Source organism: Elephas maximus, chromosome 2, assembly GCF_024166365.1.
Source record: "Elephas maximus indicus isolate mEleMax1 chromosome 2, mEleMax1 primary haplotype, whole genome shotgun sequence".
NCBI lineage: Eukaryota > Metazoa > Chordata > Mammalia > Proboscidea > Elephantidae > Elephas > Elephas maximus.
In genome coordinates this window covers 136,491,623-136,508,683 of record NC_064820.1, presented here as the reverse complement: position 1 = coordinate 136,508,683, position 17,061 = coordinate 136,491,623, and the positions used below count along the sequence as shown (strand labels likewise).

The following is a 17,061-nucleotide window of genomic DNA, read 5'->3' as shown; positions in this document are numbered from 1 at the left end:
ATTTTGTACTGTGCCCTACAAATAATGTAGTAGGCCCTGGACTATTGCAGCAGTGGTCTGCCCCACCTGGACGACTCTGGGCAAGACTCTTGACTCCTCTGAAGTCAATTGCTGCAACTGTAAAACGAAAGTAACACTTCTTTCCTTTTTGGATTTCTGTTAAAGTTTTGGAAATAATTCATGCAAACATCTGACCCTGTTCTTGACTCATTTTAATGCTCAATAATAGAAAGTGATAAACCGTAAACAAACAAAAAAAAAGGTCACAGCACCCCATATTAGTGGATTAATTAACAGCTACTAGATTTTCTTCAGACTCACTCCCTCATGTTTTCTCAGCCCACAGCAATTCCCACAGGCACGTTAATAAATGTGCATTCTGGACTTGCTTCAAATGTTCAATGTATAAACGTAAACTTTCTTATAAAAACCAAAACAAACAAACCTGTTGCCGTCAAGTCGATTTCGACTCACAGCAAACCTAAAGGATAGAGTAGAACTGCCCCAAAGGGTTTCCAAGGAGCGTCTGGTGGATTTGAATTACTGACCTTTTGGTTAGCAGCCGTAGCTCTTAACCACTACGGCACCAGGGTTTGCCCACACCTCAGCTATAAAAGGAGGCGGGAACAAAAAGCTGTGAGGATCTAATAAGTGGTACTTGTTAGAAAGCCCAGGAATCTAGATACGAATCCGGGGCAAAGATCGGTGACTCAAGTGCCTAATCCTTTCACAAAAGCTCTTTCACGTCTATAAATAAATTTTAAAAACTAAAAAAAAAAACTGCCGTCGAGTCGATTCCGACTCACAGTGACCCTGTAAGACAGAGTAGAACTGCCTCCTAGGGATTCCAGGAGCGCCTGGGGGATTCAAACTGCCGACCTTTTGGTCAGCAGCCGGTAGCTACTAACCACTACGCCGCCAAGGTTTCCACTCACTGCTATAGAGAAACGAAAATCAAACTCCCGACAACGCCACGGGCAGTCTACAAGCCAACGTAACTAAATCAACATCTTGGACAACTTCTAAAAGTGGCAACAGTTTACACAGCGCCCTCTGGACCGCCAGCTCCCGACTGTTTCCATAATAACGCCCGGTTCCGGCGCGTCGCCTCCTGCGCCGGAAGTTTCTGTCCCTCAGTTCCGTTCTTCTCCTCTAAACGTCGTCGGTCGACCTTATCCCAACGCGTCGGCACGTAACACCCGGGAAATGAGTTTTGGGCCGAAGAGGCCGCCGTTGAGGGGCGTGGCGACGCAGCCGCAGTCTCGCAAACACGTTCACGTGCGGACAGAAACCAAGAGGTGGTTCCACAGATCATCTTCCTCAACCAACTATGGCTCAGCCCGGAACGCTGAACCTCAATAACGAGGTGAGCACCAAGTCTGGGAGCATGTGGGGCTGACATGTGCAGCTGACATTTAGGGTCCTCAGAACCGGCTCCTCAGCGTGTTTGCGACGTGCGTGTGATCTGCCGATTTGAAACTCTGAATGCCGAGGGTGGGGCAGGAGAAGCTTCCTGATGGACCCAGGCCCGGTTTCTTGGATCTCAGAGCACGGGAACGGTAACTCCCCTTGACAGTGTTTAAGAGACTAAACCAAGAAGCATACCTCTGGCTCTTAGGCGCCACGACTTTTTACCTGTGGGGCTTTGGGAAGATCATTTACTCTTTAGTGTCTCCATCTGTAAAACGGAGCCTGGGATCGTACCTTCCTGTTGCTTTTGGTAAAGACAAATTCAAACAAGGCCAATCTCTCTCATCTTCTTTTATACCACTGTCCCCTCAACCTGTGTACTTCAGCCTCACTGACCTTCCTCCATTAACTAGCCTAGGCCTCTACAGATCTTTTGTGTATGCTCTTCCTTTTACCTGAAACTCCTTTTTCCTCTTGTTAACCGTTTAATACTTACTCTTATTTCAGTTGTCACTTTCTCGGGGAAACCATGTTTGATATTCATTTACCCTTTTTGTACGCTTTTTAAGCATGATCTACTCCTTTTTAGCACTTGTCATAGTGGCTTTGTGCATGTGTGTATGTGTATGTATGAGAGAAACAGATATTCTTATCCCCCCCCCACCCTCACTTGGCTGTAAATGTTTGCATACCGTTATATCCCCAGTCCCTGCCTGTTGAGTGAATAACTTGAGACATCATTTTTATAATCCTTAGTAATATTAGATTAGGTCACCTTAACTGGGTTTCAGGAATGCATTTCAGGGATTCTACAGCTACCTGGTGGTGCAGCGGTTAATAGCTCAGCTGCTAACTGAAAGTTCGGCGGTTCAAACTCATCAGTCCCTCTGTGCGAGAAAGATAGGATATTCTGCTTCTGTAAAGATATACAACATTGGAAACCCTATGGGGCAGTTCTCTGTCCTATAGGGTCACTATGAGTCGGAATCAACTCAATGGCAATGAGTTTGGGTTTTTTTTTTTAATTGTCTGGAGTTTCTGGGTGGTGCAAATGGCTAACTGCTTTCTGCTGCTAACCTAAAGGTTGGAGGTTCAGGTCCACCCAAACGTGCCTCAGAAGAAAGGCCTGGTGATCTACTTCCAAAAAATTAGCCATTGAAAGCCCTGTGGAGCACACTTCTACTCTGACACTTGCCATGAGTCAGTGTCAACTCCACACAACCTTTTTTTTTTTTTTTTTTAATGGAATTGTCTTTGATTGATTTGGTAAAAGCCTTTGTGTCATAATTTGTAATTATAGCTTTCTCTTTTTAAAAGTTGCATAACAGTTTAATTTACGATGTATTTAATTTCACCTAATGTCTTATAAAAATACAAGCCTGCTTGCAGAGGCCCCCAACTGTATTAGGCTTTCATTGTCTCCTACACTTAATAGTTCCATTCTTTCTAAAAATTTCACATCCTAGAATAAAGGCTTTACTCCAGGAACTTAAAATATGTTTCTGCTTCTGAAGTAATGTAAAATTTTATCATTACTTTTTGTTTTTAAATCATAACTTTTTACTTCATTTTATTATTTATTTCATGTTTTAGCTTCCCCAGAACTTTTCGTGTATTTCGAAGAGAGACTATTTCACTGATCTATTGTAGCAGCTCCTCTAACATATAGCACAGTACCGTGTCTATAGATAATAAGTAAATATTTGTTGGACAGATGGAAATATGGATAGTACAGCTTGAATTGTTAAATATCAACCAGTGTTCAAATGAGAGGGAAAACCCCCCCACACCCCCCAATTAGAATTAGATAAAGAAGGAGGTACAATTGAAAACAATAGTGCCATGGCATTTTTAGTGAGTAACGACTTTGCAGAATTACAGCCCGATTTGCTCCAGTCATCTGTTTCTTTAGCTAACAGTGATACGTAAAATCCCAATTTAAATGAAGCAATTTCATGGGTATTTTAATTCCATAGGAGAGCCACTGGCCTTTGTTTAAAGCTGATATTATTAGAAAACTGCTATCTATTTCCTTTAAAATAGTAAAGGTAGAAATTAATATGGCCATGAACAAAGTGATTTGCCTCCACATATTGTAAACGGTAAGAATATCAAAAACTGTATGTGCTTAGGAAGTTATAAAACTTCTCCGTCATAATTGGACATACTTTTTAATAATACTTCTCAATTTTTTTTCCTGAAATGGTAAATCAGGATTCATCCATAAGAAGAGAACCAGTTTCTGTATTTGATTGTTAAACTATTCTGGGAAATTTTGCTAGGTGGCAGTATATGCTCAGTAATAGTTAAATTGTAGCTAATCACTAAGCACTTCTAAATTTTTTTAATTGTTGCTTATCAGAAATAAAAATAAGTATAATTAAACCATAAATTATCCAAGTGGCCAAATTAGAAGTCCTCTTATAATTAATATTGCTAATATGAAATAGTTCAAATGTGTGGAAAATAATATAATAAATGTCCTTGTGATCCACCTACATAAATGTCAACAGTATGGCATATCTTAGTGCTTAATTCCACCTATCTTCTTTTCCACCTCAAAGATAGTTATTAATATTTTGGTGTGTGTTTCTCATCCATAGGTTTCGTAATTTTAGTAACGTGTATTTATACTCAGTGTATTGTGTTTCGTTGCATATGTATAACGTCTTCACATGTGGTATTATAGCGTATATACGTATCATGTTGTATATATGCTACAAGTTAACTTTTTATTAAACATTTTTGAGGTTTATCCATAGTCATACATCCAGATCTAATATATTGACTTAACATACTGTGTTGCTTTATGTATATACAGTGTTTTATCTCTTACACAATTTTTTATAGGAATGATAGAATGAATAATTTTGTGCATACTCTTTCCCTGTTGTTGGGGGTGTATCTTATGGATAGATTCATAGAAGTGGGAGTTTTGTTAGGTATTACCAAATTTTTCTGCAGAAGAAAAATAGCAGTTTGCATTCCTCTCAGCTGCTCCTTGGAAACCCCATGGGACAGTGCTACTATGTCGTGTAGGGTCAGTGGGTCGGAACCAACTTGGTGGCCATGGGTTTGGGTTTGGGTTTGGTTTTAGGGAGAACAGGAAAGACTCCTGAGAAATGACAATTGAGCCAAAACCAGAAGGATGAGCAGATGTTAACAAACTAACATGAGAAGAAAGGCATTCCTACCAGAAGAAAAGGCTCTCTGGAAGGTGTAAGTATGGTGAGGTCAAGGGATTTTAAGAAAGCCCATGTGGCCTTAAGAACAACTGGAAACCACTGAAAGGAGTTAAGCAAAGATAAGTCATCAGATCTGTGTGCTGTGTGTTAAAAAAAAAAAAAAAATTATTCCAACTGTGTTGTGGATAACTGATTGGAGAAGAGCATGAATGGTGTAGAGGAACCGCTGAACAGTAACTCAGCCAAGAGAGCTAGGAGATAAAGATAGAAAATAATGGAACAGTTTGAGAGAAATAATTAGGAGGTAAAGTCAGTAGAACTTGGTGATAGATTCATTGTGAGGTATTTAGAAAAGAGACCTATGTATAATGAGCCCTAGGTTTCTGGCTTTAATAACTGAGAAGATAATTCCATTCCCTGAAATGCAAAACACCAAAAAAGGAGATCCAGTTTAAGGGTAAAGACATGAGTTCAGGTGTGATTTTGAGGTGTTATTGAGATCACTCTGAGATCACTCAAAAGGAAATGTCAAGTAGGTAGTTGCACATTTGGGTCTGGAGCTACTAGGAGAAATTTCATCGGAAGAGAAACATTTTTGAGTCATCTTTGTTTAGATTGCAATCAATAATATTCACATATGAGATCAGTTAGGGCTAAAAAGCATGTTGTGAAAAGAGTTGGCCTAGGGCTGCCCCTTTTTGATGGTTAAGGTTATTTGTCTACTTTGCTAGGCCATGATTCTCAGTGATTTGGCAGATATTATGAAATCATCGTCCATTTTGTGATCTAATGTAAGCATCCAGTCAGTTTCCTTGGGGGTGTGGCCTGTATCAAATATATATGGATGTTCTGGCAAAGCGTTCTCTGGATCCTGCATCCAACTCATCGTCCTCTGACCTCCAGTTCTTGGTATGTGAGCCAGCAGCCTTCCACCTGACCTGCAGATCTTGGGACTCGGCAGTTTCCACAACCATGTGAGTCAGGAGAGGCCTCTAGCCTGATGCCTGACCATGGATTTGGGACTTGCCAGCCTCCACAGCTGTGTGAGCCACTTCCTTGAGATAAATCTCTGTGTGTATGTATATGTGTATACATATATGAATAGTTATGTATATGTATATATGTGCTTCACTGGTTTTGCTCCTCTAGAGAACCCAGCCTAAGACACCCTTGAACTGTATTACATTTTCCTCAAACTGTATTAATACATTTTGTGGCTCAGTAGAGGTGGGTGAACCTTCAAGGAAGACCAAGATGTATTGGCTAGAAAGGTAGGAGGAAAACCAGGAGAGTATTTTATCATGGAAGCCAAGGGGAAAGTGTTTAAGGAAGGAGGAAGTGGCCAGCAGTGTCAAATGCTGCTGAGATCTCAAGTAAAATGAAGTCTGAAAAATTCTCATTGGATACAGGGACTTTCACAAATCATTGATGTCCTTACTGACAGCTCTTTTAGTGGACTTAACGGGAATGGAAATCAAGACTGGAATTATGTGGCATGTGGAAATGGAGATAGTGAGTTTAGACTTCTCTTTCTAAAAGTTTGACCCTAAAGGCAGTGAGAAAGAGAAGGTGCTTATAGTAAATTTGTGTAGTGAGAATGTACTGTTTGTCTACGCTTTACTGAATATGACTCAAGCACGTATAAATATCAGTGAGGAAAATCCACTTAAGGGGAGTAGATTGGCAATGCTAGAGTAAAGGGGTAATCCGTAGTAAGGGCTCTTGAAGGCAGAAGAGGATGGGATTGAAAGCACAGTTAAAAGATTAACCTCAGTGTAAAGAGGTATTTCTTGTATTGTAACTTTATTAATAGAGAATTGGAAATTTTAAGTAAATTTGCATTCATGATAATAGAAAGATGATGGTTCCCATCTAATGTTTATTTTCTCCATGAAGTTAAAAATGAGAGGGGAGGTGGGAGGTCAGAAATTTTAGGAGACTGGCGAAGGTTTAAAATAGTCATCGTAGAGTGAATTTACCAGAAAAATATGATAGGATTGCTAGGATGTGTGAGGGCCCATTTGAGGTTTATTATGATTAAATTTTAATATAATGTCTCAAGTAGTTTCTGGCCACTGGGGTACCGTCATGAAGAATTCAAAATGTTTTCATACAGGATTAAGTTTTTGCCAACCAGAGGGATGGGGAATTTAGGGTATTGGCAAGTGTTGATTGTGTACCTAAGCCAGATGAAAGAAGGAAAATTAAAAAGGAAAGTCTTATGTAATACAAAGTGTAGGGGTCAGAGGACTGTTGGTCCTTATGAAGTCAAAGAAGGTTGTTGTGGGTGGATTTGAACAAGCTACTTGATAGAAGTTGTGGTTACAGCATGGAACATTTACCAGTTTTAGAAATGAAGTAGGTACAAGTAATGACAAGATTTATCTGAGTATAATCATAGAAGTGGATCTGAGATGGAATAGATTAGTTCATTAGAAATGAGGAAGTCAAGAAGTAAGGATATAATATCGGATAGGTTATTCAAGTGGGCATTTAAGTCACTGAAGATGATGGAAAAACAGGGTGAAAAGAAATTTTAAGTTGGGTGCCAAAATCTTCAATAAATGAGGGGATTAAGGACACTAATCAAGGGTAAGAAAAGATGTTATAGTCAAATGCAAGAGCTTCAAAGAATTTGAAGAAAAAATTATATTGTTGATATTATTATTTTGGCAAGAAGAATTTGAAGGATTGTGTGTGCCAGGCACTCTTGCAAGGCACAGAAAACATTATGTGAATTTTACAAGGCACTGTCCTGTAGGAGATCCCGGTCTATAAAAACAACAGCCACATGAGCAGTTAGTGGCACTACAATGAGATAGATGTGTTAGTAAGAGAACCTACGAAGTATTTTGGGGACCTCAAGGATAGAGTGATTATCTCTAACTGAAGAGGTCAGGGAAGATTTTACAAGAAAGAATATACCTGAACTTAATTTTATGTACTTCATCAAGTGCAGAAGGGGAAGAAAGACAGTCCAAGAGGTACTATAAGGTGTATGTCACCTCACCATGATAAACAAAACATAAACTCAAAGTGATATGCCATTGTATTAATGAGTATTATTATAACGTGTAGTTCTTTATAACTAAAATATTTCTGTATCTTGGCCAGTAATTTTTTTTTTTTTTTAGTTAGAGTTCTGCATTGTTCTCTAGTGAGATGATTTAAAACACGGATTTGCGTATGTGAGCACAGCTGTACCCTTGTGTTTATGGGGTTTCTTCTAAAGTTATGATTGAAATAATTTATTACTAAAAAATAAATGCAAGCAATATAAGTTCACTTTCATGCTTTTACTCTTGTTAATATGAACACTCATTCAATAAATTAAATTCCTACCATTACAGATGGGGCTCTGTTATAGATCATGAAGATACAAAGGTGAATATAGGAGTCTCTAATCTCAGGGAACTCAGTTTATTATGTTCCAAGCCCAACAGACTATAAGTATAACATTAAAATAACTAATCGCTGGGAATACCTTGACTTTTTTTTTTTTTTAAATAATAAATTGTTTCTTTTAAGCCCTCAGACACATTTTTAGACTGTTGATTTATTCCTCCACTGTTTATGGAAGAAGTTTGATTTTATCAAACTATGAATGTAGTTAAGCAAAAATTTGGTTAAAGTGGTAGGCTAAGTCTAGAATATTAAGACTCAAAATGAAAGTGTGCTTATTCCTGAATTAAGTGCTTTTCTAACTGACTTTATTCCTCTAAGGTTGTGAAGATGAGGAAAGAAGTGAAGAGAATCCGAGTTTTGGTTATCCGAAAACTTGTCAGGAGTGTTGGCAAACTGAAGTCAAAAAAGTTAGTCATTTAAAGTAATTGTCCTATAACTTACAAAATGTCAAAAATTGTTGTTATTCAGTATTTACTAAATTTGAGGGTGGGACCTAGAGGAATAATTAAATATCGTACTTATACTGTATTTTATGTGTAGAGAGGATCTGAGTGGGATAAAATGTGCTGTGTCAGCCTGTCCTTACATAGTTTGGACCATTTTCTTTTAAGGGACAGGAATTCCTCTGCTGTTTTTCGAAACGCTCTTTTTTTTCCAAAACGAAAGTCGTTTAGGACTATTTATGTGTTTTATGTTACTAGAAATTATTTTAAGATGTTGATATAATTTTACAAATCTAATAACACCCTGAATCAATTATAAAAATTTTATATCACTTTTTTCCTTGAATTGCTAATTAATTTGAAAGTGTCCATACTTTGTGGAAGCATTTACCAAAATAATGCGTTCCATATAATTTTTGGAAAAAGATAATATTTTGTATTTTCAGTGTCACTAGTGTTAAAGAAAAAGTATTTTATTTATAGTTCTTATTGTTTAAGCATGAATACTTAACAAAGTCTTCAGATGTTTTCTTCCTGATTAATTTCCTGTTTCATAAATCTTTGAGATGATACTCGTCCTCAGTGATAAAATCCGATATTTATGGTCTTCATTTTTTAATTCTGAGAATGGGTTTACATTTAATAAAATTATATGTAAGTTTTAATTGTAGCTTACGAAACTTATGTTACATTAAATACAATGTGCAATTGGTTTATGTATTAAAAGTATTACTGGCCTCATCATTAATGAATCAGGGAAGACAAACTAGCTACCGGTGGTATCGGTAGCAGTCTTTAATATATAATGCAGAACAGTGCTTATTTTTGTCAGTTTCAAACACTTGAGTTTATGAAATTGGAGTCTTTTGTGGGGGAGGGGAAGGGTACAGGTTGGCAGAGTGTTTGTTATTTAAAAATTTAGTATTCTTTCCTAAAAGAAGCAGATTTCTTACACAATATGAGTCTAAAAGTATTGACTTCCTTGGCTAAGTATTGTATTTTTTGCAGAGGTACAGAAGATGCGGTGTTAAAAAACCAAAGACGGGCACAACGATTACTTGAGGAAATTCGTGCCATGAAGGTAAGGACTTGGGTTGGTGTGTATGTGTTTCTGTGTCTCCTATCAGTCTACATTTTGTGTGTATGTGGTGTTGCTTATTTGAATATTCCTGAGTATTGCATAAAACTTAACTTGTATGGTTCTGTTTGGTGAAGAATGTAACACATTTAAAAAATTATAATGCTTTTAAGTTTGCGTTTTTCCATGTTTTTTTACTGAATTTGCTGAAGTATTTTTTTTATTAGACTAATTTGAGTCAAAGCACTGCCAAACTACACTCATATATGTTTAATAATGCCTTATGGCTCAGGTTTTTATTTTTACAGTAACTTTAGTTACTTTACTTTGTAGTCTGTTACTTTGAAGAATTAAAGTGTTCGTTCTATTTGGAAATGTTGATGGTAATATTGGTGGCTGACATCATGCTCTGCCTTATTGCCAACTCAATAAATTTTTGTGTGGTGATGTCAGCATTTTATTCAGCTCTGTAGTAACTTAAAATAAAATTAGTGTTGGACCAACGTGATCTGTATTTTTATTTCTTTCAGCCAGACTCTTCACTAGCATAATTTTTAGGTCCTCTTGCTGCTCTTACTTTGTAGAAACTTTCATTTACCAAATGACATACCATTAAATGTCTGAGAGACTGTTTTATTACAGAACGTAAAAACAACTTTTGGTACTAGCAATTATCTTAATTGTAGGGTCATTTTTGCATGTATGTTTAACTATTATATTTTGGTATAACTTCAAGTTTCGAGTTAGATAAAAGAGTATGAGAATTCCCTAACGATATTTTAATAGGATAATCAAATCTTTTCATTATCTTTTTTCCTTTTAAAAAGGGTGGACATAATTTTTCTGTAAAGAATATGTTTTACAGGCCAAAGTTACTGTAGTTAATCTGAGTAGAAACAGATTTAGGAAATGACTCTTTGGGATGAGGTATATTTGTTTTCTGTGAGTTTTTTGTTTATATTTTCTACAGGGCTGCACAACTCGTGGAATCCATTTATATCTTCTCAAAGTTTTAATCCCTTTTTTAATTCAACCATTAGGTCAAAATGCTCTGTATTTGTCTCTTCATTATCATTTGTATTCCTTTGGTTTGCAGTTCACTCAGGCTTTTTCATATACAGGCACTCTCTGGGTTATGAATGTCTGACTTACATACAACCCGTGGTTACCAACCAACCCCTGTAAAGCCTATTATATTAAAAATTCAAGGTGCATACAATAGCTTGTAATAACAGGTGCTACTTTGTGATGTGCATCAAAACATTATTATTACTGTATTATTATGTTAAAGATGTTTTAGTGTATCTATCTCTTTAATGCTTTTTATACATAGAAGGGTACACTGTATACTATATACTAAGACATGTATCAGGCTAACTAATGTTAGATACGAACCGTACCTTACCATACCAACTTAAACTTACAAATTTGACTTAAAGACAGACTTAGGAATGGAACTTGGACTTAGGAACAAACTGCCTGTACCTATTTTCCCCCTCAAATCCCTGTGAGAAATAACATCTTCAGTGATTTCTAACACTAAGATAGGAAGTTACGATTTATCTCTGTCTCTTTCACTTTCTCTTAACCAAGGTCCTCACTAAATTACATTGCCTACCTAAATTTTTCCCTGTAATTTTTTCTGAATAGTCATTTTTGTAGTCCTAAATTATTCAGAGGCTTTGAGCTACTATATAATTGCTTACTTTATTTTACCATGGAAAGGATGCAATATATAAAATAAACCTATATGCAGTGTATGAAGAGCCTGAGAACAAAAGAATGCATACTCTTTAGAATGCTTCCTTTTTGTATTTTTCAATATTGAATTTGATTTAGTCAATTAGAAAGAGAAGCTTTCTGATTTGATTATATATTAAGCTGTTTCTGTTTTTCTTAAATCTCATAAGCAAAAAATCCAACTCACTGATGAAGTTCATAGGTTTACAAGATTTCTGTGTCATACTATGTTTTTGGGGTTTTTTTTTCCTTCTGTTTTTCCTTGCGATTATATAAGACCACTGTGGAATTGTCATGTCATAAAAAGCCAAAATTTGTAGCCTGTGTGTTCCTTGAATTCATGAAATTCTTAGCAAGTTTATTCCTTGAATTCATGGCAGTGGTTTTATAGGGTGGCCTCGGTTGACTGCTCTGACTTCAGTTTCTTTTATAATACCTTTTAAAAAGTGGATTAAATTTAAATATAAAAACCAAAATAAAAAGAACACCAGAAAGACTAATTGTTTGCTTTTCTTAAGTGTTAAATTTCATTTCTTATTTATGCTTCTTTAACAAAACTGGCTTTCTTTTCTAAAAGAAGCAAATACACAGTACATTTTTTATTAAAAAGGCATTTGTAATTTTCTAAGAAAGTATGTATCATGTATGTGAGAATATCAAAGATATAGTCACAAAAGAGAAAACTCGCAGTCATAATTAAATTTGAAGGAAAACCTCTACTTATTCTTTTTTCTAGAATTTTTTTTGTACCTCATATACCACTACATTTTTATAGTCTCGTTCATGACGTACTGTCCTATACTTGCTTTCAATGATAATAGGGTATTTTGTTGCAAGATGACTTCTTCATGAAGAAAACCTAAGGTATTTTTAGAAATGGAAGTTTGTTTTTTCTGGACAAGGAAAAAAATGGCCCAATCTTCAGGATAGTATAAAATCATAGGTTCTAACTTTACAGACTCTGTAACGTATGAATCCCAAGTCCTTGCCCTTTTTTCTAATAGTATTCATACTTCCAACTTAGATAAAAAAAAAAAACTTTGATAGCCTTCATAAATACTGGCTTCTGAAATGGTTCCTTTGTCTTTATAAGTTAAAGTAACTTACCAACATTTTTAATCCCTAAATTATTTAGCTGGAAAGGAAATGGTAAAATTAAGGCATGTACTGAAATCACACAAAATGGGCAGGAAACCCGTCCTCAATAATAAAGATAATAACTAGCTTTTCTTGAGCATTTGAAGCCCTGTGGCATAGTGGTTAAAGAGCTTGGCTGGCAACCAAAAGGTCAGCAGTTCGAATCCACCAGGCACATTTTAGAAATCCTGTGGGGCAGTTCTGCTCTGTACTGTAGGGTCATTATGAAGCAGAGTCAACTTGACAGCAACAAGTTTGGTTTGGTTTTTCGGATTGAGCATTTATTACATGCCAGGTACTATACTGTGTTTTATATGCAGTATTTCATGAAGTAGTTATTATTCCTATCTTATGAAGTATGAAACTGAGGCTTAGAGCAGTTAAGTAACTTCCCCAAGGTCAAACAGTTGTTTAGTGGTGGACCCCATTAAAAAAAAAAATGCATTATTGCTGAGTCGATTCCAACTCATGGCAACCCTATAGCAGAGTAGAACTGCCCCATAGGGTTTCCTATGGGTGAGACTGTAATTTTTATGGAAGCAGATTGCCACATCTTTCTCTGTGCACCGCTAGGTGAATTTGAACCACCGACTGTATGGCTAGGAACTGAGTGCTCAACCATTGTGCCACCAGGGCTCCATAACTTACCATAAAGCTAATGGTGTTAATCACTATTCAGCAAGGAAAGAACTACCTGAAATATTTCTAGATTCACCATCCCCCAGCACATCTTAATGTGAGCCCCACATTCCAGAATAGAGTTGGCAAACATCCAACTCTTAGAAACCTAGGAGAATGTGGCCCCACCCTTTGAGATCCAGGAGACTGTAGCCCCACCCTTTGAAACTGAGAGGACTCTACTTCCCATGCTTCTTCCAGGGATTCTGCTAATCTCCAAGCTGCTCTAGTTATGGTCCTTTCCTTTTCTTGGAGGACAACAGATATAACTCCTTTGGCCTGTTTTCTGCCTGTAGAATTCCAAGAGGCAGACAGCATTCTTTCCTTTTGTTCTATCCCTGTCCCCTTCAGCCTAAGCTGATGGGTTTTCTGCTGTGGTAGTTAGTCACAGGCTTAATTTCTTTAACAAAAAATAATGTAATCATGCCCTTGGTGAGCATTCTAGGACATGTCCTTAGCTTGTACAGCAAAATTTTCCAAATCTTTAAGTTTTGCTTTCATTTTGCACTGTTCATATTTAAGTCCACATCTTTCCTCTCGCATTTTACTGTAAGCAGCAAGGAGAAACCATACAGCCTGTTTGAGATCTTGGTTAGAAATCTCATCAGCCAGATACCCAAGTTCATTACTTACAGATTCTACCTTCCACCAAACATCTGAACATAATTCAGACAAATTCTTTGCCACTGCATAAAAAGCATTGCCCTTCCTCCATTGACCAATCACATTTTCATCATTTTCTTTTAATGCCTCACCAGAAGGACATTTAATGCCCACATTTGTAGCAACATTCTATTCCTGGTGTCATATGTATTTTCTAAGATGATAAAGACTTTCTCTGTAACTCTTCTCACTTCCTCCTGAGCCCTTACCAGAATTGCCTTTGATGTCTGTAATTCTACCAACAGTCTTTTTAAGGCAGTTTAGGCTTTTACTATCACCCACTGCCGTTGAGTCGATTAAATTCATAGTGACCCTATAGGACAGGGTAGAATTGCCACATAGTTTCCAAGGAGCACCTGGCAGGCTTGAACTGCCGACCTCTTGGTTACCAGCCATAGCACTTAACCACTACACCACTAGGGTTTCTGCTTTTACTGTTAGGTACCTTAAAACTCTTGCAGCCTCACCCATTACCCAATTCCAAAACCACTTCCACATTGTAGGCGTTTGTTAGAGCAGTACTCCACTCCCAGTACCAAGTTATGTCTTAGTCATTTAGTGCTCTTATAACAGAAATATCACAAGTGGGTGGCTTTAATGAACAGAAATTAATTTTCTCACAGTTTAGGAGCCAGAAGTCCAAATGCAGGGTATTGGTTCTAGCAAAAGACCTTCTCTCTCTGTTGACTCTGGGGGAAAGTCCTTGTGTCTTTAAACTTCTGCTCTTGGGCCATCTTCATGTGGCTTGACATCTCTTTCCCTGTCTCTTCTCTGCTGGCATGCTTGTTTAATTTCTTTTATATCTCAAAGGAGATGGACTCAAGATGCACCCTACACTAATCCAGCCTCATTAACATAACAAAGACAACCCATTTCCAAATGGAGTTATAACCACAGGCATAGAGGCTAGGATCTACAACACAGTCATTAAAAAGACAGGAAAGAAAGAAAGACCAAAGTGGATGTCAGAAGCGACTTTGAAACTTGATTTTTAGCATAGAGTAGCTGAAGCAAATGGAAGATTGGAAGATAGGATGAAGTTAATGAGCTGAACAGAAGATTTCAAAGGGTGGCTTGAGAAGACAACGTATTATAATGAAATGTGCAAAGACCTGGAGTTCAGAAACCAAAAAGAAAGAACACACTCAGCATTTCTCAAGTTGAAAGAACTGAAGAAAAAATTCAAGCCTCTTGTTGCAATATTGAAGGATACTGTAGGCAAAATATTGTATGATGCAGGAAGCATCAAAAGTAGATGGAAGGAATACACAGAGTCACTGTACCAAAAAGAATTGGTGAACTGTGACTGTTAAGATTATGTGTCAAGTTGGCTGGGCTATGATTCTCAGTATTTTGGCAGTCATATAATGTTGTGGTTACTTTCCTGTTGAAATTTGGCATGTGGTCACCCCCGTGATGGAACTTGCTAAATGGTACCACTAGGGGTGGGGCTTGTGGCAACTCATTGCTCCCTCAGCCTCCATCTCTCTGCCCACCGCTGCCTGCTTCCTTCATGCTCACCTGGATCCTGGAGCTGCCTCTTGTTCATCTGGCCTCCGGTCCTTGGGACGTCAGCTAGCAGCTTACCTGCAGATCTTGGGTTCACTAGGCCCTGCAGCTTTGTAAATCAGGAGAAACCTTATGGTCTTGCCTGCCAATCTTGGGATTCAGCAAACTTCACAGTATGTCAACAAGAGCCCTGCTCTCCAACCTACCGATCTTGGGTTTGTCAGCCCCTGCAGCAACTTGAATCAGGAGAAACCTCTATCCTGATCCACAGACTTGGAACGTTCCAGCCTCTACAATCGTGTGAGCTGTTTCTTTGGTATGAATCTCTCTATATAAATATTTGTACGCTTTACTGGTTTTGCTTCTCTAGAGAACCCAGCCTAAGGCAGTCAACATTCAACCATTTCAGGTGGTAGCATATGATCAAGAACTGATGGTACTGAAAGAGAAGGTGAAGCTGCACTAAAGGCATTGGTAAAAAAAAAAAAAAAAGGCTCTAGGAATTGACAGAATACCAATTGACAAGTTTCCACAAACAGATGCAATACTGGAAGTGCACGCTGGTCTCTGCCAAGAAATTTGGAAGACAGCTGCCTGGCCAGCCAACTGGAAGAGATCCATGTTTGTGCCCATTCCAAAGAAAGGTTATCCAACACAATGCGGAAATTATCAAACAGTATCATTAATATCACACACAAGGAAAATTTTGCTGAAGATAATTCAAAAACAGCTGCAGCAGTACATTAATATGGAATCACCAGAAATTCAAGCTGGATTCAGACGAGGATGTGGAATGAGGGATATCATTGCTGATTTCAGATGGACCTTTGCTGAAAGCAGAGAATTCCAGAAGGATCCTTACCTTTGTTTTATTGACTGTGCAAAGACATTTGACTGTGTGGATCATAACAAATTATGGATAACGTTGCAAAAGATGGGAATTCCATAAGACTTAATTGTGCTTACGTGGAACCTGTGCATAGACCAAGGAGCAGTTGTTTAAACAGAACAAGGGGACACTGCGGGGTTTAAAATCGGGAAAGGTGTGCCCCAGGGTTGTATCCTTTCACCATACTTAATCAGCCTGTATGCTGAGCAAATAATGTGAGAAGCTGGGCTGTGTGAAGAAGAGCATGGCATTTGGATTGGAGGAAGACTCATTAACAACCTTTGATATGCAGATGACACAACCATGTTTGCTGAAAGCAAGCAAAACTTGAAGCACTTACCGATGGTCAAAGACTACAGCCTTCAGTATGAATTATACCTCAACATAAACACAAAAATCCTCACAACTGGACCAGTAAGCAACATCGTGATAAACGGAGAAAAGATTGAAGTTTTCAAGGATTTCATTTAGCTTGGATCCACAATCAGCACCCATGGAATCAGCAGTCAAGAAATCAAAGGATGCATTGCAAATCTGCTGCAAAAGACCTCTTTAAAGTGTGAAAAAGCAAAGATGCTACTTTGAGGACTAAGGTGTACCTGACCCAAACCATGGTATCTTCAGTCACCTCATATGCACGCAAAAGCTGGATAGTGAATAAGGAAGACAGAAGAGAAATTGACGCCTGTAAATTATGGTGTTGGACTGCCAAAAGATCTGTCTTGGAAGAAGCACAACCAGAATGCTGCTTAGGAGCAAGGATGGTGAGACTTCATCTCACGTGTTTTGGACGTGTTATCTGGAGAGACCAGTCCCTGGAGAAAGGACATCATGGGTGGTAAATTAGAGTGTCAGCAAAAAAGAGGAAGACCCTCAACAAGATGGATGGCATAGTAACTGTAACAATGGGCTCAAGCATAGCAA

General features: G+C 37.8%; 1 protein-coding gene across 3 annotated transcripts in view; it reads left to right on the top strand.

The window, feature by feature from the left end:
- The first annotated feature begins 1,146 nt into the window (after nt 1–1,146).
- Nucleotides 1,147–17,061, top strand: part of SRFBP1 (serum response factor binding protein 1) — a 63,714-nt gene continuing 47,799 nt past the window's right edge. For 2 of the 3 annotated variants that reach the window (XM_049873591.1, XM_049873593.1), the window contains exons 1-3: nt 1,147–1,366; nt 8,319–8,407; nt 9,452–9,524. In XM_049873591.1, coding sequence (XP_049729548.1) covers nt 1,331–1,366; nt 8,319–8,407; nt 9,452–9,524 — 198 coding nt within the window. In that variant the 5' untranslated portion in view covers nt 1,147–1,330. The other variant, XM_049873592.1, reaches the window with a different exon arrangement.